This window comes from Myotis yumanensis, unplaced genomic scaffold, assembly GCF_028538775.1.
Source record: "Myotis yumanensis isolate MYYU_CA2020_CCGP unplaced genomic scaffold, mMyoYum1.0.hap1 SCAF_12, whole genome shotgun sequence".
In the NCBI taxonomy this organism is placed as follows: Eukaryota; Metazoa; Chordata; class Mammalia; order Chiroptera; family Vespertilionidae; genus Myotis; species Myotis yumanensis.
In genome coordinates this window covers 26,220,155-26,236,541 of record NW_027223763.1, presented here as the reverse complement: position 1 = coordinate 26,236,541, position 16,387 = coordinate 26,220,155, and the positions used below count along the sequence as shown (strand labels likewise).

The following is a 16,387-nucleotide window of genomic DNA, read 5'->3' as shown; positions in this document are numbered from 1 at the left end:
CCCAGAGTGTCTTCCATGCCTCACCTTGGAGGCCACCGGGACAGAAGACGGGGGGGGGGCTCTCAGAGGGTTTCAGGCTGCAGGGGCGGCAGAGGTCACCTGGTCTCACCCCTCACTTTGCAGATGAGGAAACAACGGGATGGGATGTAACTTGTGCAAAGTCACCTGCTGGTGAGCGTCAGAAGCCAAAGGGAACTAGTTCTTGATGCTGAAACCCGCAGCCTCCGTGTCCTGGCCACAGCCCAGCCCCTTCCTGGCCCTCTTCCTAGGCCAAAGGCAGGCCCCTGCACAGCTCAGCCCTCGGGGCCGCCTCCCCGGTGCTGTGAGGTCACCCGCCGGCTCTGAGGTTGCTGTGGGTGGCAGGGAGGTGTGCATCCCAGCAAGGGTTGCAAGTGCTACCAGGAAGGGGATGTGGGGCCATCAGCAGCCTTGGATGTAGGAGTCACTCTGCTTCACTCTGAAGGCTCATCTTCCTTACCTGCGAAGTGAGTCTAATTAAACCCAGCTCTCAGCTGTAGTTTGAGTGCCCCTGGGGTCCCGGGGTCCCAGAGACAGCTGTGAGCTGGAAAGTAGCCCGAGGGGTGTTGCTGCTGTCCTTACACTCCCGCAGGGTCTACCTGGGGGGAGAGATCTGGGATCCCGAGGATTCTGCTTCCGACCGCCAAGGGCACCCTGGACGCTGCAGGACTTGGATCTCCTGCAGCCCAGTGTTCCCAGGAGTTCCAGCCCAGGCCTGGCGTGGGTGTGGGCCGCTGCGGACATGGGTCCTGGGCCTTCTGAGGCTCTATTACCCCTGCTGGGCAGGGGAAGTGGGGGAGGGCAAGGGCAGTAGGGAGGGGCACAGTCAGCCTAGGTACAGACAATTAAGGGGGTGCATTTTCTATAGAGACTTGAAAAATAATAAAATCCACTGAGTCTGACTTTCTCTCCTCATGATGGGCCTGCAATTCTAAACAAAGTCCGCGATAAAGCACTCCTCCTGCGTGGTATCTGGCCAGTACCTGCCGCTTTCCGCTTGGACTGAGCCAAGCCCAAATGTGTGTGCGCCGCATCCCAAACAGCCCATATGCTTCCTGACTCCAGCCGCTTGCCTGTGTGGTTCCTGGGCCAGGAACTCCCTCCCACCGCTCTGTAGGCCCAGCTCCTTCAGGGCTCAGCTGAAGCTGCACCTCTTGCGGGAAGCCTTCCTGCATGCATTCTTGTCCGTCCCCCCGAGGGCCACGCTCCCCCCCCCCCCAGGCCTCCTGACTCCCACCCTGGGCTGTGGACTCAGCAGCATTATGTTCTCTCCAGAGGAAGATTCAAGAAAGGCACCTCCCTCTGGCATCTGGAGCTCCCAGCACAGAAAACCACACCGGGAGAGCCACTTCCTAGCGTGTGGCCTCGGACACGTCCCACGGCCACCCCTGTCTCAGTGTCCCTGTGCACGGGACCAGCTCGTCTTCAGAGAGCCTCCCTGCCTTGACCTGCCATCCCTTCTCTTGGCCGCACCCTGCACCTTGTCATCATGCAAAAATGTTCCACTTGCTTCCAAAGTCAATAATTCAAGCACCCCCTTACTGACCACACCCTCCTCACCTCCAGGTTCTTGCCAGATGTGACCAGGCCTTTGTCAGTGCCCCCCATGGATCAATAAAAAGGGTTCAGACCCAGGAGAGAGCCGTGGGCCACAGACCCTCTCCAGGATAACATAACGCAGGGCCCAGTCTTCCTCTCCAGCTTCATCTCGCCCGGGACCAGAGCGACACTCAGTGCGTTCAGTTCTTCACAGACCCGCTGCCTCCAGCCTCAGGGCCTGCACAGGCTGCTCTGGTCCAGCTGCTCCCCTCCCATCCTCACCTGGTTACCCCTACTTCCTTTTCCGATCTCAGCTCAAAAGTCCTTCCCTCCGAACAGCCTTCTGCAGAGACCCTGGGCTGGGTACATGCCTCTGCACGCTGCCACACCCTCTCTGTTCATCCGGGTGCCTGCCCCAGGTTTTGGGGGGACTCCAGGACTATTGCCCATATCTCCTGTGGTCTGTGAGCCCACGAGGGCAGCACCTGTGTCTGTTTTGCTCTGTTCTGTATGCCTAGCTCTGAGCCGAGCTTCACCTGCAGAAAGTGATCAAGACGTGGACAAAGGTCGCATCCAAAAATTAAATTAAAAAATAACTTTAAGGCCTGGCTGAGTGGCTCCTTGGCTGGAGTGCAGTCCCATACACCAAAAGGTTGCAGGTTCGATTCCTGGTTGTATGCGGAAGGCAACCAGTCCATGTTTCTCACATTGAAGTTTCTCTCTCTCTCTTTCCCTCCCTCTCTCTCTAAAAATCAATAAAAACATATCCTCGGATGAGGATAAAAAAAAAACACTTTAAGGAATAAATGAATGGGCTAATCTGGGCGAGATTCTAGGAATCTGTGTGGAGCAGGCCCCTGTGGTCTCTCTCCAGGGTGGCCCACAGGCCAACCTCCTCCTGATAGTGGTCATAGCAAGGATGAGGCGAATGATCCAGCCAACAAGCTCTCAAAACTCCCCCTGGCCCTGAGCTCCCAGCCCTCCTCCAGGCCTGCCCCATTGCTCACCGTGCTGGGCACTGAATGACCAGCCCACGGGGCATCTCTGAACTGGCATGTGGTTTACGCCAAAGTGTGAACATTTTCTCCTGCCCAAGGGCCAGAACTCAGGAGCCTTTTCTTTGTGGGGTTGGATGAGGACCAAGTAGTGGCATCTAGTCAGAGCAGAGTTCAAATCCCACCTTTACCTCTTACAGCTGTGTGACCCTGCAAGAGTCACTTCACCTCTCTGGGCCCCGATCTCCTCATCTGTACAAACAGGACAAGAATATCTAGCCAGCGGTTGCTTGTAAGGACTGAGTGAGTAAAAGTACATTAAGGGTCTAGTCGGGGGGTGGGGGGCTGCCACGCGTCACAGCTAATTGATTTCAAGACACCACTTTTAAGCTGAAACTGAAATGCGACTCATGGTCAGAGTTTGTCTGCCATGTTTTCTTTCCTAATGGGTTAAAAAATAATGGCGCCCCTCCCAGTAGATGGTGCCCTGCATGCAGTGAAATGCAGCAATTGCTTCACTTCCTTTGCAAAGAGGCAGGAAGGTCTGTGGGAGTCCAGGGTCCAGAGAGCACGCACACACATGGTGGAGGGAAAGGGGTCTGCTGGGGTCTGGTCTGATGGCACGGAACCCTAGAGCATCGGGGAACCCGAAGGCACAGGCCCTGCCCCGGCCCCATGGCTTCTGAATCTGTCCCGCCGTCGGGTCCCACGCAGGGGTGGCCAGAGTCCAGCAGGACCCTCCCCTTTCTGGCTCGGACCCTCTGCTCCTGGTGACACAGCCTGCAGTCCCTGGCTTTGGGGCAGTCTGGTCACAATGCTAACTGTGCCTGCAGCCACCTAGACCCTCAGTCTTTGTCCCAAGAGGCGAGTCCTGGGACCCACCCTGAGACGTGTCCTCCACTGCGGCCCACTTATCAAGCCGCCCCGGACTCTGCTCTCAGCTGCTCTGGGGGGTAAGCTGCGGATACCACCCAGACCTCCCCGCACCCAGTGATGCCAGACTGGCCGGGTGGTCACCGCCACTACTATTCTCTTGTGACGTCACATACAGCCACATCTCAATAGAAATGAAATGTCTATCACGTATACAAATGTCAAAATAAAGACAAAAGACAATAAAATCCTGCCATCTAGTGAAACCGGCTTGATGTGTGTCTGGATATTTCTGTGTTGGTTACATGTGTGTAGATATTCCTTTTCCCATATTTGAACCAAACAGGCTCATGCCACACGCTCTCTCCTTTGCTTTTCTAGTTACTGAGACATTGCAAACCTCTCAGTGACCTCGTGGTGCTCCCCCTCCAACCCTTCCCCTCCAGGTCCCCGAGGCCTGACCAGGATACAGCAGTTTATGACCTGAAAGGTCCCTGGGGCACTTGTCCCCGCTTCCTCAGGTCATGGCTGCCTTCAGGGCCCCACGAAGCAGAGCCGCACCCACAGAAGTACTCTTGAGCTCTTAAATCACGGGGTGTGAGGTGAGTGGGGCTGTCTGTCCTGCTGGGTTTGATTGCAGGCCTTTCAAAACAGGCCCGATGTTCTCCCAGACCCAGACCCGAGGCCGGCTGGGTGTTCCCCTACCCCCGGGGCTCCAGACACCACAATGAACAACAAGGAACAGGTGTCCGGCGTTTTACAGCTTGTAAAGCATTTCCATACTCTGTGCAATTTTGAGTCTCACAATACATTAGGCAAAGCAGGTAGCCATTACCTGCATTTTACAGATGAAAAGACTGGGGTTCAGAGAGGAGGGGTGATTTACCAAACGACCTCCCTGCTTTCCTTCGATTCAGAGTCTGGCCGACTCCAAACTGTACCAACAATCTCCAGAAAGCCTTCCCAAGCCCCACCCCATTCCAAGCTGTGCGGCCTTGAAGGTAATGATGGGTCTGGCTTATCTCCCCACCCATACTCTCCAAGTATAGAAAAACCTCAATTGATAGCTGCTGGAATGAAGATCATTACGATTATTAAGGCAGGAAATAGCCTCCCCACGTTGTGTATGAGGACAAGCGGCGTAAAGAAGGGATAGGACTTGCCTTCGGAGCACGTCTGTGACCAGGTCAGGTCTCCCCCTCAGAGTGTGGCTTCTTTCGTTCCACCCTGTCCTTGGTTGTCTGCACTCTTGGACTCCAAGCCACGGCCAGAGGTTCATTTCTGGATCCTCTTGCACTGGTTGGGCCCTACCTGGTCCAGCCAGGTGTGAAGGGGAGTGTGGTGGGAGGGGCTATGGCTACGGTAGGCCACCACCCTGGTGTAGCCTTAGGAATGAGCATTTCATTGTGCCGCGCCCTGTGCCAGCATTTTCTGTCTACATCTCACTTCATCCTGCAGCTGGCACCATTCTGATGACACTTTGCAGGTGGGGAGGGAAAGACCCCGGCTCAAGGCTCCCTCAGTGGTTGAGCTGGGCCTGGGAGCCAGGCTGCAGCCCTGGCAGCAGGCAGCCCCAGGAACGTGCAGGCCCGAGAGCCAGAAACAAATGCACAGGCAGAGGACAAGAGGCAACTCCTCCCGGGAGGCCTGCAGGCTCGGTTTGGCAAGGCCCCAACTCCCCCTCCCCATCAGCCGGCCACCTCCCAATCAGGACCGGCTGCAGGATGAGACTCGGGCCCAGGGAACACGGGCTGGCCCTGGCAGTCCCCTAGTGCCCGCTGTGGGCAGGGTCACACCACCTGCCAGCTCCCTGCAAGCTCCGGGCTCTGGGCCAGGCTGGAAGCAGCTGTCACATCAACCCAGCACAAGTCCTCAGCTCCCTATTTCTTCTTATTAGAGTAAGACCTCACAGGTCTGCTCTCAACGGGTTGTAAGATGCCCAGCCAGGCCCTGCCTTTCACTGGGCTTCACTTTCCCTCTCTGTGAAATGATGCCAGGGGTCAGGGGAAGTCAGGGGAATGGAAGGTTGGGGAGGGGAGTGGAAAAGCATTGTCTCAAAGGAATCCGCCAACTCTGACCTCGCAGGCAGCATAGCACAGGGACTAAGATCCCGGACACTAGAGCCAGATGACATGGGTTCAAATGTATGGCCCTCGGCAAGCTGCTCAACATCTCTGGGCCTCAGTGTCCTCATCTGTAAAATGGGGTTTATAGTAGAAAAAAGATAGAAAATAAATACACCAAGATATTGATATTGATTATCTGAGATGTGGGGAATTTATTTTCTATTTTCCTGTCGTTTCTAAATTCTCCATTATCAAGTGTTTATAACATAAAAAAACAAATATACTTTCTTTGTAAATTAACTTTATTGAGATACAATTTACTTATAATATCATCTACCCATTTTAAAAGTAGGAATAATAATGAATAATAGTAGTATCCATCCTATAGATTGCTTTGGGGATTGAATGGGTTAATGTATGTAAAATCTTAGCTGGTACCTGGAAATGCTATTGTTTGCTAAATAAATAAGCCCAAGACCAGCCTGGCTTCTTCCTCCATTTCCTGCTCACCTGGACTGGACCTCTTCCCCCTCCCCCAGCACCAAGCTCCTCCATCCCCTGCCCCTAAGTTCACTTCCACAATCTTTTTCTATACCCACAGGAATTGCATTAACAGTCAAATCTGGCCATGCCCCTGCCCTGTTCAAAAGCCTTCCATGGCTCCCCACTGCCCTGGACTAAAAGCCCTACCTCGTACATGAGACACTGTTTAAGCAAGTTATTTAACTTCTCTGTGCTTTTCTATTCTTAACTAAAAAAGAGGAATAAAAATATTATCTCTCTCACAAACACATAGGATTCCACAGTGTCTGGGTGGGGTACACACCTGATTCATGGCCTCTCTCACCTTTCCTCTCCCATAGTCGCTGTGCTAGCCTGCTCTTCCTTGAACTTGCCAGGCATGGTCCTTTTCAGGGCTTTGATTGGCTGTTCCTTCCACCCTTCCACCATTCTGGGACATCAGCCCAGCTCACTCCTCCATCTCCTTCCGGCCTTTGTCACTTTCTCAATGAGTCCCCCTGACCACCCCATTTAAAACCGAAACTCCTCCCTTCCATTCCCCTTCACACACCAGAAAGGCACTCCTACGTTAATGTGCTCCGTCTCAGTTATCATCATCTATTTTAATTACTCCCCCCCCACCCCCATTAGATAGTAAGTTCCTTTAAACAGTGTTTTTGGTCTATTTTTTTTTTATTACTGTCAAGACCCCTCCACTCACAGACAATACCTAGCACAATGTAGGTGCTCCATAAGTGATGGTTAAATGACCAAACGAACAATGCAAAGCGCTTAGGACAGAATCAGGCAGGTGGTGAGTACTCTGCTCTTTAATGATTTCCATTTAGGCTGAACTAAATAAAATTGCCATTTCTTGTCAGTCAAACGCAGCCAGATATTGGCCATGTCACATGGTTTAACCTGATGTTTCCCGAGGCAGCCTGCAGGCCTGGGAGGCATCTCAAGGCCTAGCACACAGGAAGTGCCCAGTAAATGTTTGTCCACAGAACGAAGTCACCTACTCCTGGCCCTTCACACTAGGTGTGATTGCAAACTACCTCCTGTCTGTCTGAAGAAGGCAACACACACACTGTAGGCTTAAAGTAATAAACAGAGGATCTTGCCAAATTATTTTTTGGTCCTTTTGAAAAATCTGTCCCCTGATATCTGGGAAAGAACATCAAAACAAAAACACACTACATATGCTCTAAATCAGCGGTTCTCAACCTGTGGGTCGCGACCCCTTTCACAGGGGTCGCCTAAGACCATCCTGCATATCAGATATTTACATTACGATTCATAACAGTAGCAACATTACAGTTATGAAGTAGCAACGAAAATAATTTTATGGTTGGGTCACAACGTGAGGAACTGTATTTAAAGGGCCAAAAGGTTGAGAACCACTGCTCTAAAGTAATCCAGGCTTTGGCCATTTGGAAAGAACCAAGGTCTAAGGCTGAACAAAGCCCCTTCCCAGGGAAAAAGGCTAGCTGCCCGCCTCCGAGGGGACTCATTTGATGATGGTGGAGGGAGGCTGGAACATGATTTGGTTATTTCTTTGGTTACCACTGCTTTTTCCAATAAAGGCTTCAGTTAAAATAGATTTAAGTCTAGAGCATGGGTTATCAGAGCTGAAAAAAATTCATCAATCATGGAATGTACCCCATTTCACAGATGGGGAGAGTAAGGCGCAGGAAGGGAAGGGTTTGGCCTAAGGTTACAGTGGGGTAGAGGAAGAGTTCATCCTTGGAATCTGTGCCCACTGACGTTAGTCCCATGGCCTTTGGACCACACTGCTTCTTTGTTGGCCATTATACTCATCTCTCTCTCTGTAGTTACTTCCTTATGGGAAAGTCCTCAAAGTAGAAAGTTGGGGGCAAAGGGCAATTAAGATTATTTCATGGACTTTTGTAACAAGCTGTCAGATTGTCCTGCAAAATTAAATCCACCAGAGAATCCCTATACCTATAGCCTGGTCAGCACAGGGTATATCCTTTTATATTTATTTTTGCTAATTTTATAGGAATAAATACAGACTGCTTTCATTTACTATTTGGTGTGTGTTTTCACACACACACACACACACACACAGGTCTTGGGAGCAGGACCCTTGGCTTAGATGCTGGCTTGCTCGTGACCTTAGACACGTCACATCCCCTTTGGAGACAATGATGCCTATCTCTAAAATAAGGGGTTGGGTGAGATGATTTGTTAAGATCCCATTCGTAATTTCATGGCGCACTTAAAAATATTTTAGCATAGGATGACTTTTTAATAACCAGAATTGGCCATGCTCCTCAACGAGGCCATAATGGCCTGGACGAGCTGAGCAGGACAAGGGGGCCCAGCTTCGTCACATGCAGAGATGACAGGAGACCCAGGAAGCACTTACGCCTGCACCGCGGAGCCACGCCCGAATCACAGCACATAGATTTAGTCAGCTTTTATGAGAGGCTAAGGACACTCCTTTGTGGTCTGTGCCCTTCCACTATGGCCAGAGGCAAGGCCACGGTCACCTCAGCCCTCAGAATCACAGATTGAGGTCAGAGGTAGCTCACCCTGAGCAAGTGCACATCCAGCCTCTGCTCACGTATCTCTGATGACACAGCTCACTACCTGCCCAGGTGGCCCCTACCTTCCTCCTGCTGTAAGAAAGCATCTGGAGCGGGGAAGGGGGACAAGAGAGACCAGAAGACCAAGACTTGATTATCATAAACTACTGCCTCAATCAGGTCAGGGAGACAGAAGATGGGGAAGAGGACAGACCGGGAGAAGGGTTCCTCTGCCTCCTCCTCTCACTCCAGACCTGAAGGCAGCTGCTAACCCAATGTGCACAGGAGGTGCAGGGACACTGGGCTCTGAACACAGCCCAGGCTGACTACTGCCCGCTAGGGGGCAGACGCCTCAGGTCCCTGGTCCTGCCTTTGCTCCCTTTGGCTCTGGCTGGAGAAATAGTGCTGGGCCTGGGGCAGTTCAGCTTGCAGGTGAGATTTATTGGGACAGATGATTTGCCCCAGGGTGGGGGAGGGGAGGCCTACGTGCCCAGAGCAGGAACGGCAGATTCCAGCTGTTTACAGCTAGCGAGATCCACACCAGGACGGTGTGCAATGGGCAGCAAGACCTTCCAGGGGGGTCTTCCGGAGCGGGCTGGGCCGCATGCCAGATGTCTTCACTCAGAGCGCATCCAGCCACAATTCTTCAGACATGGGCTCTGACCCAGCCCCAGCTCTTAGCACTGTTGGCCTCTGGGGTCCACGCATGGACGTGAGCCACTCCTCTCACACCGGGCTGGGACACAGAGCTGAGCATATCCAAGGGTCTGCCCATACCGTTCCTTAAAGCCAGCTGCGTGTGTGGGCCTGGTCCAGGCACCTCTGCAGCCAAGGACCCCTCCACCTCCCACCCAGGGGTCCCCTCGACCCAGACCGCGAAGCCTACTTGGCGTCAGACTCTGACCGCCCCACCTCTACACCCAGGCCAGCTCGACAGGGACCTGGGGGTGTCCCCTCCTCCTGTTTTTTGTACCAAGAGGAAAAGTCCCAACACGGGTCCCGAGGGGCACTCAGGCCGGCGGGCCACACCCAGGGTGAGCGGCCCTCACAGCGGGCGGGAGGGGTGAGCGGTGGACAGTGCCCTAGCCGGGCCCTAGCCGTCCGGAGCCTAGACCTGGGGGCGGCCCCTCCTCACCGCCCAGTGAGAAAGGGGCCACCATTTCGCCCCCTATCCCGAACGGGAAACTGAGGCCTGGGGAGGAGCAGCGCTTTGTGCAAGGTCACGCGGAGAAGCTGGAAGCCAGGTCCCCCCGCGCCCCGCCGGGTCCCCGCGGCGCGCCCTGCCCCAGCATCCCTCCCGGGTGCTGCAGCGGGAGACGCAGCACACACCGCGCGCAGACCGGGGAGGCACGGCTGGCAGCGCGGGGCCGCCCTACCTTGATGACGGCCGCGCAGGTGGCGGTGGCGTCCGGATCCGGTTCCGAGCTCCTCGCCGCCCGCCGAGTCCCCGCGCCCAGAGCCACCGCCTCCTCCCCCACAGCCTGGCGGGCGGGGCTGGTGGGCGGGGCAGGAGTCTGGCACAGCCCCGCCCGCGCACCCCGCGGGGCCACCCCTCCTTCTCCACTCCCCCAGCCGCGCTCCCGGCCCCCCGGGGCTGGCCTCGGGGCGTGCACACGCGCACGGACCCAGCGCACACACCGGCGTGCACTCGCCGCAGTGATTGGGGCGGGCTCCCCGGCCACCGGCTGAGGCTGGGGACAGTCAGACCCGCCTGGCTTGACGTCCCGCCGGTCCCCTCGCTGCATGGGACGGGACGAGGGACTCGACCTCCCGGAGCCTCCGTTTTCCCGTTGGTGAAATGGAAACAGTCACCGTGCCTGTCTCAGGCAGCCACTGAGAATTAGACGAGACGACCTAATTCACCAGTCCGGTGAAGTGCGCGCGCAGAGCCCGCCGCAGGAGAAGCGCTAGGTAAACCCGGCCCCGGAGCCAAAGGGCTGGGAGCGCTGCGGGGTGTCGGACCGATTCTTCCTTCTCCCGGCAGCCAGGAGGGGGCGCTGCTGCGCAGCCTGGCAGGCTTGGAGTGCGGAGAGGCGATGGGGAGGCCCCCGCCTTTGAATACCACCACCTACCACTGTTCTTTGCACCTTACGTGCATTAATTAGCTCACAAGCCCATGAGGTTACACTGTTACTCAGTTTACATATAAGGAAGCCGAGGCCCAGGGAGGTTACATACCTCGCTTAAGAACACACAGCTAATGATTCCCAAGACCAAGCTGATAGCCACTCCGCCTCTCTTGAGAAAAGCTCTTTGTTTTGTTCAGTGTGGTATCTCCAGGGCCTAGACAGTGCCTGCAACATAGTAGGCACTCGACATTTGTTGAGCGATTAAAAGTGCACACCATGTCCTAACTTACATATATTTCACTTAATCCTGATAACTCCTTTATGTGGCCACTATGATTACCCTCACTTTACAGATAATAAGAAAATTGAGGCTTAGAGTCGCTAAGTATTTGTGGTCTCTTGATGATCTCCTTAGAAAAGCCAGGGCCAAAGCCTGTGAGTCAGTGTTCATTGGGCCACGGCCCGGCCCAGAGCCCATGGGCTCTCTGCCTACCACCCAAAGCCCAGCCCCTCAGTCCGGCCTGCAAAGCCTCCGCTCTGCGGCCCTGACCCAGGACTGTTGAGCTGGCCTGCTCAGTAGGCCTGCTGGATGCACACTTCTGGTACCAGCACGACAGAGTTGAGTGTTTGATGTTCCAAAAAGCAAATGGAAAATCAGAATGTTGTGGGAGTTCCTTATACTTACGGTTCAATGTTGCCTTTATTTTTAATGACACCTGGGGGCTGGGCACCAAAACCTTTTGAAGGCTAAGGCACCTGAATGTCTTAACTCACCTGGGCTTAGGCAGTATCTCTGGAACATCTCCCCACCCCCTTACATACTCCTCTGTGCCTTTGCTCACACCTTCTCTTCTACTAGGAATTCTTTACCGCATCAGCTCCCACTGTCTAACCTCACTCATCCTTCCTTCCAGGTTTGCACCAACATGCTTCCCCAGGAAGCCATCCAGCTGCTCTGTGGATGCCCCCCTCCCCCCCCCCCCCCGCCCCCGCCCCTGCCACCCTTGTATCTGCACCATCCCACACTGTGCCATGAAGGTAGGTGGCTGAGACTACTTGGGAAAAGGCTGGTTTGACAGGGACCTGTGGATGCCGTGGGCACATGGACCGAAGGGCAGAAGGGAGGCCACTGGAGGCCTCTGCAATAGACATCCCTGGGACCCTTTTTGGAGATGCCATGTGTGGGGGAGGTCCTTTTCCCTGCTCCTTCCCTCCCCTTAACCGTGTCCATTTAAGGAAAGCTAGTCCCTGGCATCCTCTGTATTGCACACATGGGGAACCCTAGCTGGAAACCACATAACAGGTCTGGCTCCAAAGCTGGGCCCATCTGCCAGTACTTCCTGCTGGGCTGTACTGCTGCTTGGGATCGGCCAGGAAACCAACACCTTCCTTCCCTAGGTGTCATCATGGTCTGCTTTGTTTAACCTGCCATGTAAGGGACCGTGTGTGTGTGGGGGGGGGGGGGGGGGGGTGAGGGGGCGGCAAGTCCTCTGTCTACCTGCCCAACTGGGACTTTCTGTACCATATGGTCCTGTGCGGTGGGAGGCTGAGCTGAGAAATAGGGCAGCAGCTCCAGGGATGAGGTTCTGAGTGTGGGGTGGGGGGGCCTCCCCAAGTGCCCTCCAGGCCCTTCCTCTTCCTTTGCGCACTCCCTTTCTTCTTAGGATTTGGGTCCAGGGAGGCCCCTGGGTCATCCCCCACCCCCCTATAAAATGGGCTGTGGACCTCAGCTTGCTGGGGTCTAATATTCGTCTGGAGTGGGGTGCTTAAGCAAGAGGTCCCATCCCCTGGGGTAGGAAGGTGGGGGCTGTGAGGGATCAGATCCTCCAGCCCTGGAAGGCAGCAGCCCCTGGGGAAGGGGGCGACAGCTGTGGTGCGGGGCCAGGAACCTGACACCAGGGGTGGGCCCCAAACGCCCTCCAGGAGCAGCAGCAGCCTCAGACCTTAGGAGTGTGACTGTCTCTGCCACAGCCTGCTGGTCAGGCTGATGGCGGTTCCTTCCATTTTTCTTTGCCTGGGTCTCTCCCCACAGGCCCTACACCACTCCGGAGGCTGCCAAGGGCCAGGGCAGCCCTTTCCCTTGGGTCCATGGGGGAGGGGAGCTGGGAGGAACCCTCCCTGGTTCTGCCTTAGGGCCTCTAGGCTTGAGCATGGCTTACACTCTTAGGCTAAGTTAACCTCTGAGCCTGTCTCGTCATTTGTAAGCTGAGCCTGGCCTGTAGTGGGCCAGTGCTCTATGCCAGGCAGCTCTCCGTCCTGGCTCTGGCTCTAGCTCCCCTCTTCGGGGCTGGAGGAGGCCCCACCAGTCAGTCCTCACTGTTCTGTGGTCCCCAACCTCTCAGTGTATCTCAATGCCCTTGCCCCACAATAGGCTCTGAGCGGGTCCAGCATCAGTGTTTTTGAAAAGCTGCTCAGGATGCTAGTAGGGACCAGGGACCAGGTCAGGTTACACAAGTGGGCAGAGCCTCTCCTCTGGGGGCAGGAATAAGAAATGGGGGTGGGGCAGAGAAGGTGGAGGAGAGAAGAAAAGTGGAGAGAAGGAGAAGGAAAATGAGGGAGGGGAGAGGAAGAGGAAGGGAGAGCATGGGCGAGTTGAGGGAAGATGAGGGGAGGAAGAGGAGTGGGTGAAGAGGGAAGACAGGAGGGCCCGCTCATCTGGCAGCTCCTGTCTGCTCCGGGTGGTTTACCTTTTGCTGAGGAGGGAATCTGACTTTCAAGGCTGCAGTCTCTCCTGGAGCTGGGCCTCCACAGGCCTGAGCCCTCGGAGTGAGGGTTTCCTCATGGAAAGACCACTGCCTGCCCGTAGGGGCACCGTACTCTGTGCCAGGCACCAGCTCAGCACCAGCGTCATCTTGTCTCCCCAGTGACGGCCCTTAGGGTTACAGCACCCAGCTTGTTGGGGTACAGCCAGGACCCCCCAGTCCAACCTCACACCACCATCACACTTCACAGATCCTTCTGGTGACAAAGGGCCTCAGCATATGAAAAGTAGAGTGAAAACGAGAAAGGCCGTCCAGCCCGTGTGGGGACCCGCAGGAGGCCTGGTGTCCTCGGGCCGCCTGAGCCCCGGGAATGTGGTGGGAAAGAACCCTGCGCACCCTCCCCAGGGTTGTGTGGGGCACAGCGTGGGGGAACTGGGTGCCTGGTGTGCCAACCCATGTGCACACCTGTGGGTGACGGAGGGCCTGTCCCTGGTCCCCAGCGAAGGGCACAGTCTCCTTCCCCAGCCCTGGACAGGAGCCTCAGATCAGAGCTGGGTTTCCCTGTGAGAGCCCCGCACCCCCAGGCCTTCACACTGAAGCTTGAGGAGCCTGAGGCTGCCCGGAAACAGTCACAGGTTTTGCAGTCACTCCGGCCTGGATGCCCTGCCTTGAGGGGACGGTGGAGCCTCTGACTGAGGAAGGGCTGGAAGCGCCCAGAACTGGAGCTGAGTCCCCACAGCCCTGACTTGGGGCAGCTGCAGCGACCCTCTCACTGCCTCGTCCTCACCCTCCAACCACCTCTTTCAGAGAGGAGGTGACTCTTCTTGCCCGGCCTACGAAGTTGGTGGTGGGAGATCAGGTCGGACAGCTGACCCAGGGCTCTCTGCCCAACACCACACCCAGTCCTCTTGGTGGTGGGCATGGGTTTTCCTTGGGACCACCCCTCCTCGGGCTGTGAACAGAAAGGAGAGCACAGATACCAGGCTCAGAAAATGGGTCCTGGCACAGGGAGGTGCTCTGGCCCAGGAAGACAGAAGCCCTAAATGCAAAGGGCCCAGCTCCTCGGGAACCCGACCAGCAGCCAGGGACGTCTTAGGCCGGGAAGGCCCGTGTGGTGGGCTCACCCTGGAACAGGTGGGGCTCACCCAGGAACAGGTGGGGCTTACCTAGGAACAGGTGGCTACTGAGAATCGAGTAAATTCCAAAGCTTGTGAACTATCTCTCGTATTTACATGGTTTTATACAGAACTTAGAGAATGTTCACAGTTCCCTATAAAGACAGCACTCCTGTCCGAGCGCTAAAGTGCTCTGAGGAGGAAGTGAGGAAGGGGCAGCATCCCTGGGCACCCAACCAGCACCCAGCGTTCTGATGGGGTGACTGGAGCCCAGAAGCAGAAGGGCCTTGCCCAGCGTCACATGGGATGGGCTCCAGGGGCTGGACCACTGCTCCAAGGCCGCCCTCCTGTGGGCCTGACAGTCACGAATGGAAGGGCTTTGGGGAGTACAGGTGGCCACGTCAGGCCTCCCCGTTACCCTCATCCTCACTGGTGCAACCCTCAGGCACCACCGGGTCCTGGGCTGCCCGAGTCTCCAAGTACTCGGCCTTGAACTGCTCCAGCTCCCGCAGCTCCGCCTCCAGCCGCTCCCGGTGGACCGCCCGCAACTGCTGCAGCTGTTTCATAGGAAAGGGGTTCATGTCGTTGAAGGCGATGCTCATCAGCTTCCTGGGGGGAGAGCACAGTCAGCTGAGAGCAGTGTCCCAGGGCACCCGCACTCACCGTGCCTCCCCAGGCAGGCCTGCAACCACTCTGCCCTCATGGCTAGGGCCCCTGGCCCCTGCCCTTGGGGAGCTCACCTTCCAGGGAGGAAATGGTAAAGAAGAAGACAGTTTTGACTCAAAGTCATATGTTACTGAGGCAGGAGGAAGCCTGGGGCTATGGGGGCTCTGACCCACTGAGGATAGGCTGGTCAGGGAAGGCTTCCTGGAGGAGGTGACATATAAGCAGGTGTGGTGGTGGGAGTGGTGGAGAGAGCAGGGGTGGGTTCTCACCGGCTGTTGAAAATGGTCTTGGTGAAGAAGCGCAGGTACTGGTAGATCTCCAGGCTGTCCTGTAACCTCAGGATCTCCTCCTCGGTGTACTTGAAAATGGCCAGGGCATAACGGAACACCACCTGGGGCCAGGTGGGGGCTCAGGAAGGGCAAGGAGGGCCAGGGCAGGTTATCCCCAGAGGGAGAACACACACACCATGGTGGGAGGCCCTGGATAGGCTGCAGAGGTTGAGAGCTTGGAGGCAACGTGTGCAGGGAGGCCACGGGGGAGGGGAGCTTGGACTTTGGGGACTGGGGCTGAGTCCTGGCTCTACCACGATGGGGGTAACACTGTCTTTCCATGGGGCACTAGCAGGAACTGATGAAATGGCAAATCCCAGGGTCCTGTGAACTGTGCAGTGCGTATGTCATCAACCACCGTGTGGAAATGGGCAGATGGTGGGGGAGGGCCTGCCCAGGATCGCCCAAGAGCCGGGACCAGACCCAGTGCCAACCTCCCAATCCAGGGCTTGGTCCACGGGAGCGAGGAGGGGCCCAGGTGATGGGAGTGGCCACGGACAGAATAGGGATGTGCCTCCTGGGTAGTGCTCAGGCTTCCTCTCCGGGGAAGGAACCTCCAGCTTTAGGAAGCGTCTTGGGAAGCAGAACCGCTCCCTCTCATGTGTGCGAAGCACGTAATTTACAAAGCCAGGCTCCCAGCGGATGTCCTCAGCCAGAGAGGGTCACTGTCCGCCCATTTTCCAGGGGCAGAATCGAGACCCAGGGGTGATGGTCCTGCCCAGGGCCCCTTGCTCACCCTACCTTGGTGCCTTCGTACAGGAAGGCGTCCCAGACCTGGAAGAGGATATTGCTGATGAGACTGTCGGCAAAGACCACGAGGAACCAGTTGAAGGTGATGAAGGAGAGGTCCACACGGAGCTGCCCCAGGTGGGCCATCAGCCTGGGCAGCTTCTCTGAGAGGAGGTCCTGGAGCACCCGCTGGTCCACCTGGTGGCCGACGAGGGGGCCTGTCAGCTGCTGCC

The 16,387-nt window shown here is 56.1% G+C and overlaps 2 protein-coding genes across 6 annotated transcripts in view; both read right to left on the bottom strand.

Moving 5' to 3' along the window:
- Window positions 1-9,987, bottom strand: part of CORO2A (coronin 2A) — a 45,160-nt gene extending 35,173 nt beyond the window's left edge. The window contains exon 1 of the mRNA XM_070431100.1: window positions 9,921-9,987. The gene's annotated coding sequence lies outside the window, so the exon portion shown is untranslated. The remainder of the gene's footprint in view (window positions 1-9,920) is intronic.
- A 4,550-nt stretch (window positions 9,988-14,537) lies between these two features.
- The window catches only part of TBC1D2 (TBC1 domain family member 2), a 42,532-nt gene continuing 40,682 nt past the window's right edge, over window positions 14,538-16,387 (bottom strand). For 4 of the 5 annotated variants that reach the window (XM_070431094.1, XM_070431096.1, XM_070431097.1 and 1 more), the window contains 3 exons: window positions 16,167-16,352; window positions 15,366-15,487; window positions 14,740-15,039 (listed from right to left, as the gene is read on the bottom strand). In XM_070431094.1, the coding sequence (XP_070287195.1) occupies window positions 14,832-15,039; window positions 15,366-15,487; window positions 16,167-16,352 (516 nt within the window). In that variant the 3' untranslated portion in view covers window positions 14,740-14,831. Of the gene's footprint in view, window positions 15,040-15,365; window positions 15,488-16,166; window positions 16,353-16,387 lie in introns of all 5 variants that reach the window. The other variant, XM_070431099.1, reaches the window with a different exon arrangement.